Source organism: Mobula birostris, chromosome 16, assembly GCF_030028105.1.
Source record: "Mobula birostris isolate sMobBir1 chromosome 16, sMobBir1.hap1, whole genome shotgun sequence".
NCBI classification, from domain to species: domain Eukaryota; kingdom Metazoa; phylum Chordata; class Chondrichthyes; order Myliobatiformes; family Myliobatidae; genus Mobula; species Mobula birostris.
Window position 1 is genome coordinate 76,592,146 of NC_092385.1, and position 25,726 is coordinate 76,617,871.

General features: G+C 41.9%; 1 protein-coding gene across 4 annotated transcripts in view; it reads left to right on the plus strand.

The window, feature by feature from the left end:
• LOC140211240 (interleukin-17 receptor C-like) overlaps positions 1–22,756 on the plus strand; it is a 102,354-nt gene extending 79,598 nt beyond the window's left edge. For all 4 annotated transcript variants that reach the window (XM_072280882.1, XM_072280883.1, XM_072280885.1 and 1 more), the window contains 6 exons: positions 465–610; positions 2,323–2,373; positions 4,532–4,589; positions 15,555–15,650; positions 18,873–18,917; positions 20,571–22,756. In XM_072280882.1, the coding sequence (XP_072136983.1) occupies positions 465–610; positions 2,323–2,373; positions 4,532–4,589; positions 15,555–15,650; positions 18,873–18,917; positions 20,571–21,265 (1,091 nt within the window). In that variant the 3' untranslated portion in view covers positions 21,266–22,756. The remainder of the gene's footprint in view (positions 1–464; positions 611–2,322; positions 2,374–4,531; positions 4,590–15,554; positions 15,651–18,872; positions 18,918–20,570) is intronic.
• Positions 22,757–25,726: the final 2,970 nt, after the last annotated feature.

The window sequence follows — 25,726 nt, forward strand, 5'->3', positions numbered from 1 at the left end:
GTGGAGAGGGGATGTCGGGGGGATGAAAATGTTCCCCCCCCCAAAATGTATACAAACTACAGATACGGTCATTGCTTCTGACACATTGTGATAGCACTAATTCTTTGTAATGGATATTTTTACATGTTTTGATACTGTGCAATGAGAAAATGGGGAACTACAGAGAGCACAATTTTTAGCTTCTACTTGACTCATAAAGGGCCACAGCACAGAAACAGGCCCTTTGTCCCATCTAATCCAAACCAGTTACTTGCCCATCAGCCTGTACTTCGACCATAGCCCTCCGTCTCCTCTCAACCATATACATATCCAAACCTCTCTATCTAGAGATAGCAGTAGCATCAGGGAGCCATGTTATATTGAGACTGGAGCAAAAGCCACTTCTGGGATCAGTAACCATGAAAACACAGCGATCACAATATGTTTGGGCACAGCTAGATCTGATTTTTGTTGATCATTTTCAGATTCCTTACCTCTGTGGAGATTGGAGTCAAAAATTAAACAGAACATTGCTACTGTGAACATACTTCATGTAAGAAACCAAATGAACTTTTCGATCTGCATTAAGAAAAGAAACAAATGTGAACATTTCCTGCAGGAGATACAGCAGGTAAGTTAAATTTGCAACTGGTAGTCTTGCCCAAAACTTGCTTGATTGAGTTCGGTGCAGTCTGACTTTATCAGCCTGAAGGTATCAGCAAAAATCAGGCAGTTGTTACATCATAGGAAACAGAAGACATTGTGTCAACCCATAGCAGTTATCAAGTGGTCATTAGGCAGACAATGGGGCCTGCATTTCAGAAACTCAACATTCTTACAGGCACAGACTGTCCTAAACTTGTATGTTACCTCCAGAAGGCAGACTAATCAGAATCAACCTCTCAAAGGCAAACACCCAATCAAAGTCAAAAATTCATTTGAAAAACTGGTAGATAGTTATTCTTTTCTGGTGTATTGCAGTATATTGGTCGATTGTGTCATCATGTATCAGTAATGCTAACAGGGTTATTGAAACTGTGTGCTGCATCAAAACCCAGAATTTAATCACTGGTATCATGAGAAAACATATTTTTGATTCATGTAAGTCTTTCCCATTAGTGGGAAAATGTTTGTTTTAGCAGACAACAATCTGTCTCTATATCTTAGATTATGAGAACACTCAGTCCTCTTTTATTGTCATTTAGAAATGCATACATGCATTAAGAAATGATACAATGTTTCTCCAGAGTGATATCACAGAAAACAAGACAGACGAAAGACTGACACTGACAGAACCACATAATTATAACATATAGTTACAGCAGTGCAAAGCAATACCATAATTTGATAAAGAACCGACCATAGGCACGGTAAAAAAAAGTCTCAAAGTCCCGAGTCGATCGACTCCCGAGTCCCCGATAGCAGGCGGCAAAAGGGAGAAACTCCCTGCCATAAACCTCCAGGTACCGTCAACTTGCCGATGCCTTGTAAGTAGCCGAGCCCAGCCGAGCCTGAATCCATCCGTCCGAAAACTCCAAGCTTCCGACCAGCCCCTCCAATACAGCCTCCCAAGCGCCATCCTCTGCCAAGCGCCTCCGACCTCACCTCGGCCGCTGAAACACGCAAAGCCGAGGACTTCGGGACCTTCTGCTCCAGAGATTCCGGTTGCCACACAGTAGCAGCGGTAGCAAAGCAGACGTTTCAGAAGTTTTCCAGATGTTCTGCTGTGCTCTCACGTCCGTCTCCATCAAATCAGGATTGTGCACGGTCCCCTACTTGACAGATAACAGATATTCATCACCGAAGTGGCCGTGCGCGCTGTCGTCGCACCACCATCTTCTCCCCCCTCCATCTACAGGCCATATAGAATCAATGAAAGAAAAGAGGAAGAAATGATCAATTATGAGATTTTTGATGTATAAACAACTTGCTAATTTGAAAGTATTATTTAAAGTTCAAGTTTGTCGTTCAACATGTGTAGAGCTAAACAAATCATCACTCCTCTGGGGCCAGGGTGCAAAACACAATACTTGCAGTCACACACAGCACATCTAGTCACATACAGTCACAAAATAAAATCAGCACACGTGCCTGAGTGGCTTGACCTGTAGTTTGGCAGGTTAACATAAAGTGTGAGGTGCATGCTTCTGTAAGACTGCATAATGTTACCGGCACTGTTATAATAAAACAAGCAGTCTTATAAATACGTGAAAGAGCAGCAATAAAAGATGAAAAAGGCCAGTGCATGGTGTGAGTGTGTCTGTGAGTTGGAGACTGGGGAGCTGGTATGGTTTGCCATTCTGGTTCTTGTTAATTCATATTTCTCTTTCACATTTAATAAAGATTAACCAATGGATGAAGCAAATAGACTTCATTTCACAGGATTGCCTTCAGGTTAGTGCCTTTGCTCATCTGAAATTTTCTTAACCCTAACCAGCAACATACTAAAGGTGATATGAGGATGTCTGTTAAAGAAATGAGTCATACAGACATGGAAGTTTCTCTGAATCGATTCACTGAATTGTAAATCGCACATAAATGATTTGTTTGTGCTTAGAAATATTGATTATGGTGCATAAATTCTTAGTTAATATGATTTATTTTTGTTCCCCTTGTTAGGTTCATATTTTCATGAAATGGTTTAAAAGCTGGCTGTAAATGAAAGGAAGCAAAGTCTTGCAATGGCAGATATTGTTGAAAACTATCTGTTGTTTTGTTAATCTTATCAAGTTCTATATTCTCCCCTATTTAGCTTCTACTGTTCTTTGTTAGAACAGCATACCAAATACCTTCTTTGGCAAATGTTAGAGAAGTTAATTCTAGTCATTTTACAGAGCTCAGTTACAGCACTGAAAGTTTTAAAAAGACAGTTGAAATCTGAAACAAACAGAAAATGCTGAAGAGTTAAGCTGGTCAGGTGGCATCAATAATGGATCCCTGTGGATCACCACTGGTCTCAGACCTCCAGTAATGATAAGTCCTTTCAACCACTGTCTTCCATGGGCAAGTCAATTCTGATTTTCAAACAGCCAATTCACTATTGATCCAATATATCTTAATGTTATAGATGAGCCTCCCACAATGGACCTTGTCAAACATCTTACTACTTACATTTACAACTCTGCCTTCATCTCCTCAGAAAACTCAGTCAATTAAGACACACCTTGCACTGCACAAAGCCATGCTGATGGTCTCTAATTAAACTGTGGTTTTCCAAATGCTTACAAATCGTTTACCTAAGAATCTTCTCTAGTAGCTTCCCTTCCATTGATGTGAGACTCACCGATTTCCAGGATCATCCCTTTTTCTCTTCTTGAATAATGCGACAACATTAGCTACTTGCCTCTCCTCCATGATTTGTCCTGTGACTAGACAGGACATTAAGGGCCCAGTAATCTCATTTCTTGCCTCACTCAATAACCTGGGGTATATCCCGTCAGGCCCTGGGGTCATATCCACCTTCATGTTCTTTAAGAGAGCTAATACTGCTACTTTATTTAGCTTGAAATGTGCTAGCAAATTAACACACTGATCTCCTTATCGCCCACATCCTTCTCTTTCATAAATACCGAAGCAAAGTACTCATTTAGGTCTTCATCCTCATCCTCCACCTCCAAGCATACAATATGCTCCTTCCTTTATCCTTGAATGGACCAACCTTGTTATCATCTTGCTCGAGGTGTATGTATATACATTCAGTGGCCACTTTATTAGGTACTTCCTGTACCCAGTAAGTGACCACTGAGTACATGTCTGTGGTCTTCTGTTACTGTACCTTCATCACTTCAAGGTTTGACATGTTGTGCATTCGTAGATGCTCTTTTGCACACCAATGTTGTAAGGAGTGGTTCTTTGAGTTACTGTCAGCTTGAACCAGTCTGGCCATTCTCCTCTGACCTCTCTCATTAACAATTGCTGCTCACTGGATGCTTTTTTGGTTTTTCACAACATTCTCTGTAAACTTTAGAGACTGTTGTGTGTGAATATCCCAGGAGATCAGCAATTTCTGAAATGCTCAATCCACTCTGTCTGGCACCAACAATCATTCCACAGTCAAAGTCACTTGGATCACATTTCATCCCCATTCTGATGTTTGGTCTGAACAACAACTGAACTTCTTGACTATGCCTGCATGCTTTTATGCTTGAATTGCTGCTGCATGATTGGCTGATCAGTTATTTGCATTAACGAGCAGGTTACCTATTAAAGTCGCCACAGCGTGTGCATCATACATAATGTATATACGTACACAATGTAGTCCTGTATTGTAAAATATAATTGTTCCCAGTTAAAGGAAACTGTTTCCATCATGGCCAGAAATCTGGGACTCTTCCAGTATAGAAAGAGTCCGATTTATGTAACACCTCATCATCTCTCATCAGAACATCCCAAGTCATTTTCCAGTGACCCCATCCTTGGTGGAGGCAGATTGCGGCTTTCTTTCAGAAGGTGCCAAGGCAGCCTGGAGCGTATTTCAACATCTCTATCAAAGATGTGGCTACTGAATACTGAATAAAGAGGTGCTTTATCCAAACTGGTCTGTATCTTTCAGGTCTGGCGATCCGATGTGAACTTCTCACCACGAATCACTCTGTGTCCCTTTGAGATATGTAAGTATCATGTAATTTATTAACAATGTTTTATTGCAAGATACAGTATGCAAGTTTTGAAATGTTTGCAGCTAGCAGCATTGGCTGTTTTTATGCTGTTCTTGTCATGCAGTCTGGCCGGGTCCCCTGACATAGATGATATTAGAATGAGGCCAATGCTGGCCAGTAGGTTAGAAATTATGGTGGAAGAGCATTCATCTTTTGCCTGGCCATATTTCAAGAATGATACCCTATTTTAAAATGCTTGATCAGTTTTGAAATTATCGCATTGTACAGTAACAGTGTACAATGGTAATGATCAAGGACATTAGCATCAGAAGCAGCTTTATTGTCACAGGCCTAAACTAACCTTAATGCGTGTTACGCTCTGGCAGTGGGCATCACTGCCATAGCTCATAAAATTTGTTGTTTTGTGGCAGTAGTTCAGTGCAAGACATAAAAGTTACTATGTTACAAAAACTAAATAAATACTGCAAAAGAATAGAGGGAATTCCATTTAGAACGGAGATGAGGAGGAATTTCTTTAGCCAGAGGGTGGTGAATCTGTGGAATTCATTTAATGGATGGCTGTGGAAGCCAGGTCATGGTGTATATTTAAAGTGGAGGTTGATAGGTTCTTGATTAGTTAGGGTGTCAAAGGTTATGGGGAGAAGGCAGGAGAATGTTGTTGGGAAGGATAGTAAATCAGCCATGATGGAATGGCAGAGCAGAAGAATAGTGTTGATGGACCATTCAGAGATCTCTCTGATGGTGGAAGAGAAGGTGTCTCTGAATGAATGAAGGTGGGTCTTCAGTCAATAACAATATCTTGTTATTTCATGCTCGTTACTTATTGCTGTTTATTTATATTTACAATGGCACAGTTTGTTGTCCATTGATACTGCTTACAGTTACCGTTCTACAGAATTGCTAAGTATCCCTGCAGAAAAAGAATCTCATGGTGACGTGTACACCGATAACAAATTTTACTTTGAACTTTGAGTATCAGGATAATAGAAATCTCCCACTGTTACTTTAGTGTTTACCAGAAAGTTCAAAGTAAGTTTATTGTCAAAGTACATATGTGTCACCACTTGCAACCCTGAGATTCATTTTCTTGCCTGCATACTCAATAAATCCATAACAGAATAAGCATAATACGAGGGGTGATCGATAAGTTCGTGTCCTAAGGTAGAAGGAGTCAATTTTAGAAAACTTAGCACATTTAGTTTTCAACATAGTGCCCTCCTACATGTACACACTTAGTCCAGCGGTCGTGGAGCATACGGATCCCTTCTTCGTAGAAGTGGTCCACAGCAGGGGTGATTGATAAGTTTGTGGCCTAAGGTAGAAGGAGATGAGTTATTAACATCAAACTTCCTGCATTATCACTCAAAGAGTTGAACTGCGTGAGCATGTAATGAGAGCATCTTGGACCTCCAGGTGGTCCACAGCAGGGGTAACTGATAAATTTGTGGCCTAAGGTAGAAGGAGATGAGTTATACAGCTCTTGTTACATGCACGTTCAGTTCAATTCTTTGAGTGAAGGTGCAGAAAGTTTGAAGTGAATAACATCTCCTTCTACCTTGAGCCACGAACTTTTCAATCACCCCTGCTGTGGACCACTTCTGGAGGTCCAAGACGCCAACTTCTACAAAGAAGGGATCCGTATGCTCCATGACCACTGGACTAAGTGTGTAAATGTAGGAAACATAAATGTGGTAGGTTTTCTGAAATTGACTCCTCCTAGCTTAGGCCACAAACTTATCAATCACCCCTCATAGAATCGATGTATGAGAAGAGTTTAGTAGACTCATCACTATCAACATCTAGACAATGCATAGAAGCGATTAGGAAGGCTAGTAAAATGTTGGGCTATGTAATGCACTCAGTGGAATTCAAGTCTACAGGCAGTCTCCTTAAGCTGTATACTACTTGTAAGGCTACACCTTGAGTACTGTGTACAATCTTGGTCTCCATGTTGTGAGGGATGAGAAGACACTGGAGAGAGTTTAGAGAAGGGCGATGAGACTCATTCTGGGTCTGCAGGGTGTGATCTATGAAGAAAGATTGAAAGAATTGAATCTCTTTAGCCTAAGTAAACGCAGAATGAGAGGAGACTTGATAGAAGTGTTCAAAATCATTGAGGGTATAAATAAGGTGGATGCCAGCTGGTACTTAAAACTTAACCCATCAACAAGGACACGGGGCCATATGTGGAGACTGGTTAAAGGGAGATTTCAGACTAGCATCAGGAAGCATTTCTTTACACAGTGAGTTGTGGACACAAGGAACAAACTACCCAGTTGTGTAGTTGAGAGGAGTATTCTAGAGACTTTCAAATCTAAACTTGAAAGTTATTTCAACACACTATGTGAATAGGAATTTGGCAAGCTTTGCTGGGCGGAGTGGCCTGTTCTTCTCAAAGACTTTCTAATGTTCTAAAAACTGCATCAACTTTGGCATTCAACTGGTGTACAAAAGACAACTGTGCAAATACTATCTGTCAATCAATCACTAATTCAGCAAGCAAGCAAGTAATAAATATCAACAAGACCTTGAAAGTGAGTCCATAGGTTGTGGGAACATTTCAGTGATGGGACGAGTGAAGTTGAGTGAAGTCCTCACTGCTGGTTCAAGAGCAGGTGGTTGAGGGGTAATTACTGTTGCTGAACCTGGTAGTGTGAGTCCTGAGACTCCACTACCACCTTCCTGATAGAAACATAGAAACATAGAAAATAGGTGCAGGAGTAGGCCATTTGGCCCTTCGAGCCTGCACCGCCATTTATTATGATCATGGCTGATCATCCAACTCAGAACCCCGCCCCAGCCTTCCCTGCATACCCCCTAACCCCCGTAGCCACAAGGGCCATATCTAACTCCCTCTTAAATATAGCCAATGAACTGGCCTCAACTGTTTCCTGTGGCAGAGAATTCCACAGATTCACCACTCTCTGAGTGAAGAAGTTTTTCCTAATCTCAGTCCTAAAAGGCTTCCCCTCTATCCTCAAACTGTGACCCCTCGTTCTGGACTTCCCCAACATCGGGAACAATCTTCCTGCATCTAGCCTGTCCAATCCCTTTAGGATCTTATATGTTTCAATCAGATCCCCCCTCAATCTTCTAAATTCCAACGAGTACAAGCCCAGTTCATCCAGTCTTTCTTCATATGAAAGTCCTGCCATCCCAGGAATCAATCTGGTGAACCTTCTTTGTACTCCCTCTATGGCAAGGATGTCTTTCCTCAGATTAGGGGACCAAAACTGCACACAATACTCCAGGTGTGGTCTCACCAAGGCCTTGTACAACTGCAGTAGTACCTCCCTGCTCCTGTACTCGAATCCACTCGCTATAAATGCCAGCATACCATTCGCCTTTTTCACCGCCTGCTGTACCTGCATGCCCACTTTCAATGACTGGTGTATAATGACACCCAGGTCTCGTTGCACCTCCCCTTTTCCTAATCGGCCACCATTCAGATAGTAATCTGTTTTCCTATTTTTGCCACCAAAGTGGATAACTTCACATTTATCCACATTAAATTGCATCTGCCATGAATTTGCCCACTCACCCAACCTATCCAAGTCAACCTGCATCCTCTTAGCATCCTCCTCACAGCTAACGCTGCCACCCAGCTTCGTGTCATCCGCAAACTTGGAAATGCTGCATTTAATTCCCTCATCCAAGTCATTAATATATATTGTAAACAACTGGGGTCCCAGCACTGAGCCTTGCGGTACCCCACTAGTCACCGCCTGCCATTCTGAAAAGGTCCCGTTTATTCCCACTCTTTGCTTCCTGTCTGCTACCCAACTCTCCACCCACACCAATACCTTACCCCCAATACCGTGTGCTTTAAGTTTGCACACTAATCTCCTGTGTGGGACCTTGTCAAAAGCCTTCTGAAAATCCAAATATACCACATCCACTGGTTCTCCCCTATCCACTCTACTAGCTACATCCTCAAAAAATTCTATGAGATTCGTCAGACATGATTTTCCTTTCACAAATCCATGCTGACTTTGTCCGATCATTTCACCGCTTTCCAAATGTGCTGTTATCACATCCTTGATAACTGACTCCAGCAGTTTCCCCACCACCGACATTAGGCTAACCGGTCTATAATTCCCCGGTTTCTCTCTCCCTCCTTTTTTAAAAAGTGGAGTTACATTAGCCATCCTCCAATCCTCAGGAACTAGTCCAGAATCTAACGAGTTTTGAAAAATTATCACTAATGCATCCACTATTTCTTGGGCTACTTCCTTAAGCACTCTGGGATGCAGACCATCTGACCCTAGGGATTTATCTGCCTTCAATCCCTTCAATTTACCTAACACCACTGCCCTACTAACATGTATTTTGCTCAGTTCCTCCATCTCACTGGACCCTCTGTCCCCTACTATTTCTGGAAAATTATTTATGTCCTCCTTCGTGAAGACAGAACCAAAGTAATTATTCAATTGGTCTGCCATGTCCTTGCTCCCCATAATCAATTCACCTGTTTCTGTCTGCAGGGGACCTACATTTTTCTTTACCAGTCTTTTCCTTTTTACATATCTATAAAAGCTTTTACAGTCCATTTTTATGTTCCCTGCCAGTTTTCTCTCATAATCTTTTTTCCTCTTCCTAATTAAGCCCTTTGACCTCCTCTGCTGATCTCTGAATTTCTCCCAGTCCTCAGGTGAGCCACTTTCTCTGGCTAATTTGTATGCTTCTTCTTTGGAATTGATACTATCCCTAATTTCTCTTGTCAGCCACGGGTGCACTACCTTCCTTGATTTATTCTTTTGCCGAACTGGGATGAACAATTGTTGTAGTTCATCCATGCAACCTTTAAATGCTTGCCATTGCATATCCACCGTCAATTCTTTAAGTGTCATTTGCCAGTCTATCTTAGCTAATTCACGTCTCATACCTTCAAAGTTACCCCTCTTTAAGTTCAGAACTTTGTTTCTGAATTAACTATGTCACTCTCCATCTTAATGAAGAATTCCACCATATTATGGTCACTCTTACCCAAGGGGCCTCTCATGACAAGATTGCTAATTAACCCTTCCTCATTGCTCATAACCCAGTCCAGAATAGCCTGCTCTCTAGTTGGTTCCTCGACATGTTGGTTCAAAAAACCATCCCGCATACATTCCAAGAAATCCTCTTCCTCAGCACCTTTACCAATTTGGTTCACCCAATCTACATGTAGATTGAAGTCACCCATTATAACTGCTGTTCCTTTATTGCACACATTTCTAATTTCCTGTTTAATAACATCTCTGACCTCACTACTACTGTTAGGTGGCCTGTACACAACTCCCACCAGCGTCTTCTGCCCCTTAGTGTTACGCAGCTCTACCCATATCGATTCCACATCTTCCCAGCTTATGTCCTTCCTTTCTATTGCGTTAGTCTCTTCTTTAACCAGCAACGCCACCCCACCTCCCCTCCCTTCATGTCTATCCCTCCTGAATATTGAATATCCCTGAACGTTGAGCTCCCATCCCTGGTCACCCTGGAGCCATGTCTCTGTGATCCCAACTATATCATAATCACTAATAACAATCTGCACTTTCAATTCATCCACCTTATTACGAATGCTCCTTGCATTGACACACAAAGCCTTCAGGCGCTCTTTTACAACTCTCTTAGCCCTTATACAATTATGTTGAAAAGTGGCCCTTTTTAATGCTTGCCCTGGATTTGTTGGCCTGCCACTTTTACTTTTCTCCATAGTACTTTTTGCTGGAAGCAGTGAGAAGAGAGCATGGTCTGGATGATGGGATCCCCGACGATGAATACTGCTTTCCTGCAATAACGCTCTGTGTGAATGTGCTCATTGGTGGGGAGCAATTTACTCATGCTTGTAAATTTGCTTTTCCATCTCCAATCTGACTTTTGGACAGCTAGCAACTTAGTCATGCCCTCTATTTTTGTTCTTTAGTCAATTCCATATCACTCCATTTGTTGAACTTTTCATCATATAATTTATTGTTATCACTTAGTGGATGCCACAGTAGCATAGTGGTTAGTGCAATGCCATTACAGCTCGTGGAGTTGATACTCGGAGTTCAATCCTGGCATTCTCTCTGAGGAGTCTCTGTACATCCTCCCCATGGAATGTGTGGTTTCCTCCCACAGTCCAAAGATGTACTGGAAGGGCCCATTCCATGCAGTTTCTCTAAATAAAATAAATAAAATCTTACAGCTCTCATTCTTCCAATAATCAACACCGTGTCTTCTTTACCCCCTCTCTGATTGATCTGAGCACTTGTATCCAGGAATGGTGTGCTTCATAAGCTTATTTCTAAGTAACAGATATAAGGCTGTCCTGTTCACATCACCCTCATCACACCAGTCCAGGAGCCAAGGCACCCAATGCTCCCTCAGTACCAATGCCTCCCCTCCTCCCTCCTCCCTCCTCCCTCCTCCCTCCTCCCTCCTCCCTCCCTCCTCCCTTCCTCCTCCCTCCTCCCTTCCTCCTCCCTCCTCCCTTCCTCCTCCCTCCTCCCTTCCTCCTCCCCCTCCTTCCTCCTCCCCCTCCTTCCTCCTCCCCCTCCTTCCTCCTCCCCCCTCCTTCCTTCTCCCCCCTCCTTCCTCCTCACCTCTTCCTCCTCCTCCTCCTCCTTCCTCCTCCCCCCTCTTGTTCAACACATGGATAAACAACACAGGCTATCACTGTCTACATCCCCTCCAGCGCCTACCATCTACACTTCCACATACTAACTACTATCGTCCCAATCTTCACCTTCCCCAGTCCCCATCTTCCACCAACTCCCCGGTCATCATGGGAAGAAGGTCTCTGGGGAAACTCAGACACGGCAAAGCATTGGGACCGGATGGAGTGAACCCCAAGGTCCTGGAGGAGTGTGCTGAGCAGCTGTGTGGAGTTCTCCAGAGCCTTTTCAGTCCGACTCTCAGCCTGGAAAAGGCTCCAACAGCTTGGAAGACATCATGTGTGGTCCCATTACCCAAGACTGGACGACCTAAAGTCTTGAATGACTAACGTCCAGTAGCCCTGACCTCACACAACATGAAGACCCTAGAGAAGCCAGTCTTGGCTCTCTTCCGACCCCTGGTCAGATCAGCCCTCGATCCCCTGCAGTTTGCCTACCAGGGGTACTTTGGAGTTGACGATGCTGTCATCTACCTGCTGAATAGAGCCTACTCCCATTTGGATAAGCAGGACAGCACCGTGAGGATCATGTTTTTTTTTAAATTTCTCAAGTGCCTTCAATACCACACTGCCCTTTTTGCTGGGAGGAAAGCTCTGTTCAATGCAGTTTGGTACTTCCATTGTAACCTGGATAATGGACTACCTGACTGGCAGACCACAGTTTGTGTGGCTCAGAGCTGTGTGTCAAACGTGGCTATAAACAGCACTGGGGTCCCTCACGGGACTGTATTGGCTCCCTTCCTGTTCACTCTGTATACCTTGGACTTCAGATGCAACACTGATTCACATCATTTGCAGAAATTCTCTGATGACTCAGCAATAGTTGGATAATAAAGGGAGGATGGGAGGATGAATATAGGGTCCTGGTGGAGGACTTAGTCAAATGGTACAAGCTGAATCATCTGCAGCTCAACATCAGTAAGACAAAGGAGATGCTGATGGACTTTAGTAAGGCTAAGCCTGCACCACTACCTGTTACTTGTTACCTACAAGTACCTGTGATGCACCTGAATAACTGACTTGAGTGGAGCACCAACATAGAGGCTGTGTACAAGAGTTGCCTCGACTTCCTGAGGAGACTGAGGTCTTAGGAGTATGCAAGCCTCTCCTTCACATGTTCTACCGGTCTGCTGTCACCAGTGGTAATCTCCTATGCGGTGCTGTGCTGGGGCAATGGCATCAACACGGGTGATGCCAACAGGCTCAATAAACTGATGAGAAAGGATGGCTCTGTTATAGGATTTAAACTGGACACACTGGGGCTGTGATAGAACGAAGGATCCTCCGGAAAATCCTGGCAATTCTGGACAATACTTCTCACACTCTGCACCATGACTGAACAGAGGAACACTTTTAGTAATAGACTAAGACAACTGCACTGCTCCAAAGAGTGTTATATGAGGTCATTCTTACCCTCGGCCATTAGGCTCTATAATGAGTCAACCTGTAGCCGGGGAAGTGATGACCCCTCCTGTTAGACTGTAACCTATTTTTATTCTTTCTTGCTTCTCTTCTAATATTTGTATATCTGTGCACATGTAATGATCCTGTGACACTGTAATTTCCTTTGGGATCAATAAGGTATCTATCTATCTATCTACCTAGTGTTGCACTAAGTGGCTTCAGCTCATTTTCTTTACTTGTTACACTCTTTGCTTGTGGTATATGTCATTAAGCAATGTTAAGACTTTATAGTAGCATTTTCAATTGTGTTTGCTGTGTCAAGTAAAACTCTCCTACAGTAATGGTGGGATCGGATATATCTGAATTTTGATGGATGAGTCAACAATATTTGTTAAATATTATGACGCGGTTGGAATGAATATTCTAGCTTAACTTTTGACATCTCTGTAGAACATCTCTCCCACATCCGTTTACTAGACAGTCTTTATTGCTTTAAACATTATTGCTATAAAAACCCAAATGGCTCAAAGATATCAGCCATTCTTATTTGCATCTATGGGCCAATGCAAATAAGAATGGCTGATATCTTTGAGCCATTTGGGTTTTTATAGCAATAAAGTTTGGTCATTGTCATTATTAATAATGATAGATTTTTATTCCAGATACTTTTGCTAACTGAACATAAACTCTCTGGTTGCCCTTGTAAGATGTCCATGGTTCAGACCTCTGATTGCTAAGCCATTTATGTATGTGTTGCTGGAGCCCTGCGGGGTTTTCCTGATATGAAATGGAGAAGAGGGTGCTAAGTGATGAATAGTAGTAAATAGATATGGGTGCACTAATCAACAAAATGTTGGCACGTGGCCAAGTGGTTAAGGCATTGGTCTAGTGATCTGAAGGTCACTAGTTCGAGCCTCAGCTGAGACAGCATGTTGTGTCCTTGAGCAAGGCACTTAACCACACATAGCTCTGCGACAACACCGATGCCAAGCTGTATCGGCCCCAGTGCCCTTCCCTTGGCGTGGAGAGGGGAGACTTGCAGCATGGGCAACTGCCGGTCTTCCATACAACCTTGCCCAGGACTGCACCCTGGAAACCTTCCACTGCGCAAATCCATGGTCTCACGAGACTAACGGATGCCTATAATCAACAAAATATGAAACATTTCCATATGCTTCCAAATTTCTCCTGGCCACCTATTGAGCGAACTATTTCTGTGTCATTACTTCCTTTTTGTTGAATATTTAGAAATACGGAATGCAGGTTCATCACTGTAGCAATCCTCTGACATTCTATTTTTGAAGACAATGTCAAGAGGCTATTACAACCAAAATCAGTTCTGTCCACTGTAGTTGAAGATACTTGGCCTGAAACGTCAAATGTTTGTTCCTCTCCATAGATGCTGCTTGACCTGCTGAGTTCCTCCAGCATTTTGTGTGTGTTGCTCCAGATTTCCAGCACCTGCAGTATCTCTTGCGTTAATAGATTGAAACTGATTCTAAGCCTGGTGCCTCAGCTGATTTTGTACAAAACAGGCTTTATGCCTTGTGCCTTCCTTCATCGTATATTCAAGCCTGGTGTAAGATGTGCAATTAACCTAACTAGATATTCAGAGATATCTCCCAAAACCATTCAGCTTGGGCAGTGCTTTAGTCTCTCTACAGGGTTCATAGAAACATAGAAAATAGGTGCAGGAGTAGGCCATTCGGCCCTTCGAGCCTGCACCGCCATTCAGTATGATCATGGCTGATCATCCAACTCAGAACCCTGTACCATATCTAACTCCCTCTTAAATATAGCCAATGAACTGGCCTCAACTGTTTCCTGTGGCAGAGAATTCCACAGATTCACCACTCTCTGTGTGAAGAAGTTTTTCCTAATCTCGGTCCTAAAAGGCTTCCCCTTTATCCTCAAACTGTGACCCCTCGTTCTGGACTTCCCCAACATCGGGAACAATCTTCCTGCATCTAGCCTGTCCAATCCCTTTAGGATTTTATACGTTTCAATAAGATCCCCCCCTCAATCTTCTAAATTCCAACGAGTATAAGCCTAGTTGATCCAGTCTTTCATCATATGAAAGTCCTGCCATCCCAGGAATCAATCTGGTGAATTTCTTTGTACTCCTTCTATGGCAAGGATGTCTTTCCTCAGATTAGGGGACCAAAACTGCACACAATACTCCAGGTGTGGTCTCACCAAGGCCTTGTACAACTGCAGTAGTACCTCCCTGCTCCTGTACTCGAATCCTCTTGCTATGAATGCCAGCATACCATTCGCCTTTTTCACCGCCTGCTGTACCTGCATGCCCACTTTCAATGACTGGTGTATAATGACACCCAGGTCTCGTTGCACCTCCCCTTTTCCTAATCGGCCACCATTCAGATAATAATCTGTTTTCCTGTTTTTGCCACCAAAGTGGATAACCTCACATTTATCCACATTAAATTGCATCTGCCATGAATTTGCCCGCTCACCCAACCTATCCAAGTCACCCTGCATCCTCTTAGCATCCTCCTCACAGCTAACACTGCCGCCCAGCTTCGTGTCATCCGCAAACTTGGAAATGCTGCATTTAATTCCTTCATCTAAGTCATTAATATATATTGTAAACAACTGGGGTCCCAGCACTGAGTCTTGCGGTACCCCACTAGTCCCGTTTATTCCCACTCTTTGCTTCCTGTCTGCTAACCAATTCTCTATCCACACCAATACCTTACCCCCAATACTGTGTGCTTTAAGTTTGCACACTAATCTCCTGTGTGGGACCTTGTCAAAAGCCTTTTGAAAATCCAAATATACCACATCCACTGGTTCTCCCCTATCCACTCTACTAGTTACATAGAGTTATATTAATTTTAATTAGTACTTTAAACTGTTTTTTTCGCTTACTTTGGGTTATTCTGTTCATTTTGCAGATGCAAGAGTGCGATGGACTTTATTAATGGTATTATTACTAATACTGGCTATAGTCATGATTGCCATACTTATGGTCAAAAAAGTACTTCTTAAAGGTAAGCGGAGTCTGATATGAAGACTTGGCATAGAGATTATACATGGACATCACGTGAATGTAACTCATCAATGAAAACCTTCTCATGATTTTCAACATGTGGAGGAAAATAAGCACAGAATTTATGACTTTAGAATGGGAATTAAATTTTATCTGTGTACCTTGGAATTTCATCTTCTGTCATATAACCCTGAAACACCTAAAAACATAATGGGTTTTGACTCCCCACGTGTGTCTCAGAAGATTGCTGGGTATTATCTTCAATTGTATATCCATAAAGTGACACTAGACACAGGAGCACCTGTACATAAAGTGACTAAGTGGAAATGATAAAGCAATGATGGTTGGGGGTGTGGAGGGGTGTTGATCATCCTTACTGTTCGGGGAAAGTAACTGTTTTAGAGTCTGGTGGTGGTTGTGTGCATGTTGCATAACCTCCTCCCTGTTGAGAGTGGGACCAACAGTCCACGAGCAGGGTGCCTGGATCCTTTATGAAGTTACTGGCCCTTTTTCAGCACTTTTCTGTGCATCTGTCCTTGTTGTGGGTAGGCTGCTTCTAGTGATGGGTTGGGCAGTGTTGAATACCCATTGTAGGGCTTCCCTAGCATGAAGTGATGCAGTTAAACCATTCTGTCACTTCACATTGTTAAATCAATTCAGATGCAAAGGTATTTCGGCAGCCAAACACTTCTAAGATTTAATTGTCAGCCATTGGTGGATTCAAATCTGGGTTCAGGGCCTTGGACACAAAACAGAATCTAACATTACAGTACAGTATGGGAGTGTTTTAGATAAATCAAGACTCCTTCTGAACTTCTCATGGATTTAAACGATTCTGTGGCTCTCTTTCTAAAAGCAGCTGGTGAGATCTTTGAATTGTTTAATATTAGCAATACTTAATCAATCCCTCAACATAACTGAGATTGAGTGTCAGCTTGCTTAACTTTGTTTGTGGCACCAAATTCAATGCAAATTGGCTGCAGCATTTCCTCCATTACAGCTATAGCTTTGCCTGATAAGAACTTAATTACATAATGTTCTGAGACATGTAACTGTCATGAAAGATTCTATATGAATATGAGGGCTTAGGAATATGATTAGGTGAGCCTCCACGAGTTGTAAATCTCCATGGCTTTTCCTTACAATATCAGTAAACAGAAAGTTTGTTCAGACCATCACTTTGGCAAGATAACTCCTGGTAACACGGTGGTGCACTCGATGGCAGAGGGTTCTATGGGGTCAACCAAAGGTGATATTGCCCTTTTTTAACATTTTTTATGATCACAAGACCCTGCTGAACATTAAGAATTTAAAGTACTGCAGGCCTACCCCATCAATGAGTTGCTTGTTGGCAGAGAATGTGAAGGAGCTAGACTTGGTGCAGATTATGCTGCTGCTTATGTCCGAGAGGTGTCAGAGCAGTCGGTGCATGAAGGCAGTGTGCAGTCTGACAGCGAGTGATGGTCTTAGTTGCTTTTTTGTGATCAGACGACACTGCGGGACATTGTTAATATGAAATGTTGTAAGTCCAATTGACTGATTTCTTGGTGGACGACAGCGTGGCCTCAGCTTAGCGAGTGTCAGCTGCCCAGGAGGGAGGCGTCAGAGTCGTCGCACTCCAATAGAGGCGGTGTGGCATGGCGTCCAAGCTGAAGTTGGTGCTGCCCCTCCTCCTGTTTCACTTAGCAGAAGATCAGCTGTTCGACTGCAGACTCCTGCAACACTTATGGGATCAGGGTCTTGGACTCCATTTCTTATTGTGTGACTGTATTTTACTGATATCTTATATGTGCCGTGCTGTGTGTGACTGTTGGTACTGTGTTTTGCAACTTGGCCCCAGAGTATTCTGTTTCATTTAGCTGTATTTATGGATATTCGTGTATGACTGAATAACAATTAAACTTGAACTTTAACTTTTGTTAAATCTATAAATGTCATATAATACATACAGTGGATTCCAGTTAATTGAGACACAAGGGGATCAGTACATTTTGACCCAATTAGGCGGCTGTCGCAATTAGCCGAAGTTTCATGGAAATAATTAAAAGGTATAAATAAGGCAAACCAACGTTTAACTGAGTAACAATTTTACGTATTTAAATGAAATACAGAACAAATTAGAATTCTACCAATACCTCCTCAGTTATAAAATGTTATTTTAGTTCTGAGTAGTTATGGGCAGAGGAATTCATCCAGGATACACTGCAGTGTTCTTTCGATTGACTGTAGATGAATAAAATCAGCGCAGGCACCTGGTGTAGGTAGTGGACTGTCTTCATACAATGCCATCTACAATTGCATCCTCCAAATCTCCATTTCATTGTAACATTCAAAATGATCGCCAATACCTTCATAGTTCCTAACTTGTTGAAGTAGGGAAATCCTTTTATTTTCACTCCTGGCTGCTTCTGGTATTTCCAAGCCTGCATGTTTGAAACTGTAGTGAGCAAAACAATTCCAAATTGTTTTACTGCTTATTTCTCGCCAACTATTATGACAAAGATCACTGCTTTTTGAACACAAACACAGGCAACTGATGCTATTTAAAAGCTGTTCATTTAAGCACCATGTAGTGCCCCAAATAATTGGCTGCTTCAATTAATTTATGGCCCAATTAATCTGAATCCACCATATATAAATATGGGATATGGTACTTCACAGCAATCAGTCAAAATAAATAAATGCTGGGATTGCTATCCTATTTCCTAATCTAAACCCAAGGCAGATAGCCCACAACGTACAATGTAAACGATCAGTTGTGAAACCCAGTGCAGTAACACAAAACAGGGAAAATTTGCATATTGTGAGAATGTAGCTGTAAGCAGGCGGTCATGTGTTAGGAGAAAAGCCAGCTGGTTGAAATTCCTGACCCCCATCTTAATATATTATTGTGCTTTGCTGACCATGTCATTTGCTTGTTTCAGAGTACATCTGTTTTGACCTGGTCTTTAGTTCATAGTGTTAGTGTTACAGTTCTCTAATAATCTCTTCCAAGGTAACTTCACATTCATTGAAATGGTGGTTCATCCATTTTGTCTTCCATCTCTATCTAGTTGTTAGCCTAACTACCCTGTACATAATATTGTACATCAACCAATGGTTGTTACTACAAACACATACAATGACTCCTCCATCTAACACAAAATAAGTTTGGTTATATTCAGTGCTTATTGATCCCTCTGTGCCAGCTACGTTAACTTAGATTCTGATCTTTTCCCTGCAGGTTGCACAAAGATGATCAAGTGTGATTATAATGTAACAACTCCAGGTAAATTTTATGTTTGAGCAATATGGATGGAGGCCACTTGGCCTAGCATGTCTGTACGAGTTCCCAGGAGAGAAATCCCATTAGACCCACTCCCCATCTTATTATTTCCATGGCAACACACACAAAATGCTGAAGGAACTCAGCAGGCCAGGCAGCACCTATGGAAATGAGTACAGTCAATGTTTTGGGCTGAGACACTTTATCAGCACGAGAACGGAAGGGATGATATCGGAGTAAGAAGGTGGGGGGGAGGGGAATAAGGAGTACAAGGTGGCCAGCGATAGGTGAAACCAGGAGATGGGGAGGGGTGAGGTAAAGAACCGGGAAGTTGAATGGTGAAAGAGATAAAGGGCTGGAGGAGGGGGGAATCTGATAGGAGAGGACAGAAGACCATGGAAGAAAGGGAAGTGGGGGAGAAGCACCAGAGGGAGGCGATGGGCTGGTAAGGAGATATGGTGAGAGAGGGAAAAGGGGATGGGGAATGGAGAAGGGGGGCAATTACTGGAAGTTCAAGAAATTGATGTTCATGCCAACAAGTTGAAAGCCACCCAGATGGAATATAAGGTGTTGCTCCTCCAAAATGAGCATGGCCTCATTGTGGGAGTAGAGGAGGCTGTGGACCGACATATCAAAATGGGAATGAGAAGTGTAATTGAAATGAGTGGCTACAGGGAGATCCCATCTTTTCTGGTAGGTGGAGTGCAGGTGCTCGGAGAAGCCATGTCCCAACCTACACACTCGGGCTTGAGGAGCAATATCTCATATTCTGTCTGAGTAGCCTCCAACCTGATGACATGGACATTGATTTCTCCAACTTCCAGTAATTGTGCCCCCACCACCGTTCCCCATTCTTGTATCCCTCTCTCACTTTATTTCCCTACCAGCCCATTACCTCCCTCTGGTGTACCTCCCCCTTCCCTTTCTTCCATGGTCTTCTGTCCTCTCCTATCAAATTCCCCCTTCTCCAGCCCCTTATCTCTTTCACCGATCAGCTTCCCAGCTCTTTACGTCACCTGGTTTCACTTATCACCTGCCACTTTGTACTTCTTCCTCTGTTCTCCCCACCTTCTTACTCTGACTTCTCGCCTTCCTTTCTAGACCCGATGAAGGGTCTCAGCCTGAAACATTGACTGTGCACTTTTTTCCATAGATGCTGCCTGGCCTGCTGAGTTCCTCAATCGTTTTGTGTGTGTTGCTTGGTTTTCCAGCATCTGCAGATTTTGTTGTGTTTGTTATTTCCCGGTACCCTTGCAACTTAGTGCCTTTCAATTCCATTTACTTTTCCAATTAAGTTACTCCAAAAGGTTATTTACAGAAGCCAATTAACACGTCTGAATAAATGCACTTTGTGATATGCAAAAATTTAATTTCTTTCTAGGTAAATTAATTTGCGAGAGAGTATTGACCACATTTGTACAGAAAATATATTTAGGATGTGTCACACATAACTAAGATATATATTTTATATAGCGTTCATTTTACAGACTCACAGGGCTTGGAGTAAATTGGAAGGTCAGCCTAACCATACCCAGGAAGGAAACCAGACAAGTTCCTTCACAGATGCCAACCCAACAAAACCTGGCTGGATATACAGCCATATATACACTTCCACATTGATTGTATCGTAGTAATATGATGCTTTCTTCTTTCCAGGTATTCGAGATAGGGTCCTTCTACTGTATTCGGCAGATCACAGCCAGTTTGAAAAGCTCGTCAATACCTTTGCTTCTGCACTGGTCAACGTAAATGTCGAAGTAGTTGTGGAACTATGGAAACGTAGAGAAATCAGCATTCAAGGCCCTTTGCCATGGTTCCACTCTCAAAAGATTAAGATTTCAAAAGAAGGTGGAAAAATCATCATCCTTTTTTCCAAGGATGCCAGTATAAAATGTAATGAATTCTTAAATTCCACAGGGAATCCTGAAACCCTGCATGACCCATATGATGGATTTATGGCCTCCTTGAACTGCGTGCTTCCTGATATCACTAAAGGGAATATTTCTGGAACATACGTCGTAGCATACTTTGAGGATCTTTTGAACAGATCATGCATACCGGAGATATTTAATAAAATGCCCATCTACAGTCTACCTTCACAAATTTCTGAGTTCCTTCAAGAGATTGGGCTAACAACCAAACACATTTCTGAGCAGAAGAAATATGGCTCTCTGACAACAATTAGCAGATCGCTCAAGGATGGCATTAAGAAGTGTCAGAGGTGGGAAAAAAGTCACTCAGTTTGGTTCCCTGAATGCAAGACATTAGAGGAGATATCCAACGGACAACATGAAAGTACTGCGATGATAAATATCCCACTGATGAAAATTGAGAAGCCTTCTACAGTCTGAAGATCCCTTAAGGAAAAATCTTTCTTACCATTACCCAAGAGTGAAAGGTTATAGCAAAGGCAGGTTGTTATAAAGTATATTATACGAAAAGCAAGAACTTTAGTTGTACTCTGATGATGTCACTCCTGCAACTTTGGGATGGATTACCTTCGTTTTGATAAGGTTACTGAGCTGGAATGTTTTAAATCAATGCTTGATAAATAATACTTTTTAAAGCACTCATCAATTTGAAAAACGAAACAATCTTCAAAGTGATGCAATATTAAATGATTGATACTTTAATGAAGGACCAACAAACTGAAAGAATTAATATGTTCTTTGGGAAATGAAGATATATTGTTTGTTTATCCACTAGATTTTGTTATTAAATAAACTGTATATGCACTAGGTAATGAAAATCTGCTCTCGATCTCAGGGTGCTCAGGCTAGCAATATAGAAAAAGACTTTATTCACTCCCGGAAAAAAAATCCGGCATGAACAAATGGACCTCTTCATTCTTCTACAGGTGTTATTTTGTGACCAAAATGTTTGTGTATAGTCCATCAATGTAAATAACTTTGAATATTTTGTATGCAATATAATTATACCATTATTTCTCAGATGTCATTGCAAATCGGTCACAGGAAAAGAAAGTTTGAAATGGGATAATGTATGTGCCCTAAGGGATGTGGCCACCTGTTGGTTGATGTTGATCCACTATTAGTTCACCTTTTTCCTAGAAACCCATCTATTTGGCTTTTGATTTCATCCATGTTAATTAAGTTAAAATGTAATTTGTCAACATAACTTAGTCAATTATTCTCAAAAGTGACCTTATCCAACAATGGTCTGGTTCTCTTGATCTGCTATTGTTCCCTTCCCTACACTCCTTATTTTTTGCGGCCTCCGTATTGTCCACCGAGAACCGCTGCTGCACGTCAATGGACAATAGTAGTATGAAGTCTTAAATTCTCAGTGGTGGGCTGGAGGGTAGTGATGAGTGTTCAAAGAGTGTAAACGGCCAGTGATGGATCAGGAAGGATACACGTGGACAAAGTAGCAAATGCTTGGATTTTATTTACCTGTTCTATTAAATTATTCTATCTATACTGTATAAATAAATATAAATATGTTTCTCTTGCCTTAATACAAAAAGAGTGTGCTATACTCAGTGTAATAAGCTTAAAGTGCTAAATAGCAGTTGCTCCAGGTTACTTTGAGACAATTGTTCACTGACTGCAAGTTATCCAACTTAAAAGTAGAAGAATTGCAATAACTTATAGCTACGCAACACTTTAACCTTGTAAAATGAACTACAATCATGTCCTGAAATGGAGTAACTAAAATGTTGTCTTGGAAATACCGATTCGGAGGTGCTTGAAGGCTATCAGTTGTTCATTCAGGGGTGTACTTAATGAATGCATTTTCTTTCATTGCAAACATAGAAACGAAAGTCAATTGTGTTATCTGGATAATGTGAAATTAAAAAAATTGTAGTGGTTGCGTCCTTATTGCTTGTGAGAAAGTCTTTTCTGTGTGTAACTGTGGGATGAGTGTAGGTCTAATACTGGAACAGCAACACACCAGATCCGAGCAACGTCTCCACGCAACAGTCACTTGCTGCATTTCGGAGTCGGGATAAAAAAAAAGGCTAGAATGGTGTTTCACTCAGAGAAGACTGAGTTTTGTTCAGGGGTAGATGGATCTGAGAAATCATTAATAAGGTGTTAAAGCCTTACCCCATTAAAGAAAAATGAATCCCCCTAGCTTTACGTATAGAACATAAACATTAACATGGAATGAAGAATTCTTCTATTGTGTGGAACTTAGTGTTTCACCCAACAAGAATGATGTTGTGCTGGCTCAAAGGACCTGCCAGTGATTTACCAGGATGGGAAATGGAGTTTAAAAGATGAGCAAGAATCATGGTCCTGTAAGGTTCGAGACAGTGGGTGAGGCATGGGACTGTAAGTTTAATGCGATTCAAGAAATGGACCCTGTGGAGTTAATGAGATAGAGACTCCACGAGTTTAAAGGAAGAAAGAGCGACAGGATCCATGAGTTTAAACATAGCTTGTGAGACACCAGCCCATGTGCTTAAAGGTAGTGTGGAAAATACAGGCCTATGAGTTTAACAGAGGTGCAGGATAGAGGGGTCTGTAAGTTTAAAGGCAGTGTGGAAAATACAGGCTTCTTGAGCTTAAAGGCAGCTCAGGAGACACAAGCTTTACGTATTTAGGATCAGTGTCATACTGATGATCGATCAATTTGCACAGGGAGAATTTGCCTCTATCATTGGGGCAACTACATGTGTTATGCCAGAACCCACTGGCAGAACACACATCAGAAAGTGTGTGTGTGTTGTTAAATTTCCAAAAGGTGCTTGACAAGATGTCATGTAAGAGGTTGATAACATAAGTTAAAAGCCCAAGGTTGTGGAGGAAGTGTGTCAGAATGGGTGAAAAATGTCTATCACAGAGAGCAAAAAGTTGGGACAAATGGTTCTTTCCAAGCTGGAGTGATAGGCTCTTCACCCTCAATTGTACACTACTTGTATGAATTACCTGGAGGAGGAATAAAACATAAAGTTTCCAAGTGTGCTGACAATACAAAACTAGGTAGAAGGGCGTGCCATGATAAAGGTATTCTGATTCTGCGGTGGGATAGAGATTGAGCAACTGGGTGACAATCTGCCAGATGGAGTTTAATGTGGGCAAGTGTGAACTTTGGTAAGGGGAATCAAAAGATGGGCATTTTATACAGTATACCACAAATGAGTGAAGTTTGGAGGGAGCTAGGTATTTAGTGCATGAATCACAAAAGATAGCATGCAGATCAAACAAGCAAGTAAACAGGCCAGTAGTGTATTGGCTTTTTATTGCGAAGGGGATGAAGGTTAAAAGTATGGAGATTTTGTTATACTTGTACAGGATGTTGGTGAGACCACACCTGGAATACTGCTGCTCAGTTTTGGTCCCCTTACCTAAAAATGATATAGTAACATTGGAGGCAGTCTAAAGAAGATTCACGAGGCTAATTTCTGGGATGAGAGTGTTGGCTGATCATGAGAGGACAGGCAGTTTCTGTTTGTAATCTATATATATATATATATATCTATCCCTGTGCGAAAGTCTTAGGCAGATGTGAAAAATTGTGTAAAGCAAAGATGTTTTCAAAAATAATGAAATGAAAAGTTTCTAGATATCAAAAAATTACTGTAAAGAGCAGTAAACAGTTTAAAAAAACAAACCCAAATCAATGTTTGGTCATTCTGCCCTTCGCCTTTAAAACTGCATCTTAAACACACTGCCATGCAATTATTTTGAAGAAAATTGGCTGCTAGGTTGTTCCAAGCAACTTGGAGAACTTGCCACAGTGTGCAGTCTTTGGCTGTCATGCTTTCCTCTGTCTCTCCAGGTAATCCCAGACAGCCGCGATAATGTTGAGATCAGCGTTCTGTGGTGGGAGAGAATGAATGAAAATGAGAATTAATTAATCTATTGTCACTCTTTAACTGTAATGCTGAGTCATGCAGCATAGAATAAACATTTCAACCCACCTTCATCCACACTGATCATTGGGCACACTTCAACATTAATCGTATTTGACTGCTCTTGGCCCGAAGTTTTCAAAGCCTAGCCGATTCAAGTGCTCATCTAGTCACCTCTTAAATGCCATCACCGATTCTGCTTCTACCACTTTTTCAGGCAATGTATTCCAAGTATTCAAAGTTTAAAATAAATTTATCATCTAAGTACATATATGTTACCATATACAAACCTGAGATTCATTTTCTTGCAGGCATACACAGTAAATCCAAGAAACACAATGGAATCAATGAAAGATTGCACCCAACAGGATGGACAAACTGTCCAAATACAAAAAGAATGAATGAATGAATAAATAAATAAATAAACAAACAAACAAACAAACGAGCAATAGATATTGAGAACTAGAGATGAAGAATCCTTGAAAGTGAGTCCAAAGGTTGTGGGAACATTTTGGTGATTGGGCAAGTGAAGTTGAGTGAAGTTGACCCTCTGGTTCAAGAGCCTGATAGTTGAGGTATCATAACTGTTCCTGAACCTGGTGACGTGGGTCTTAAAGCTCCTGTACTTTCTTCCTGATGGCAGCAATGAGAAGAGAGCATGGTAGGGGTCCTTGATGATGGATGATGCTTTCCTGCAACAGCACAACGTGTAGATGCACTCAGTGGTGGGGAGGACTTTGCTCATGATATACTGGGCCGTATCCAGTACTTTTCAAAGGATTTTCTGTTCAAGGGCATTGGTGTTTCCTTACCAGGCCTGATGCACCAGTCAATAAACTTTCCACCACATATCTACAGAAATTTGTCAAAGTTTTAGATGTCATGCCAAATCTTCACAAATTTCTAAGGAAGTAGAGGCACTGCTGTGCTTTCTTCATAATTGCACTTCTGTGTTGGGCCCAAGACAGGTCCTTTGAAATTACAACACCAA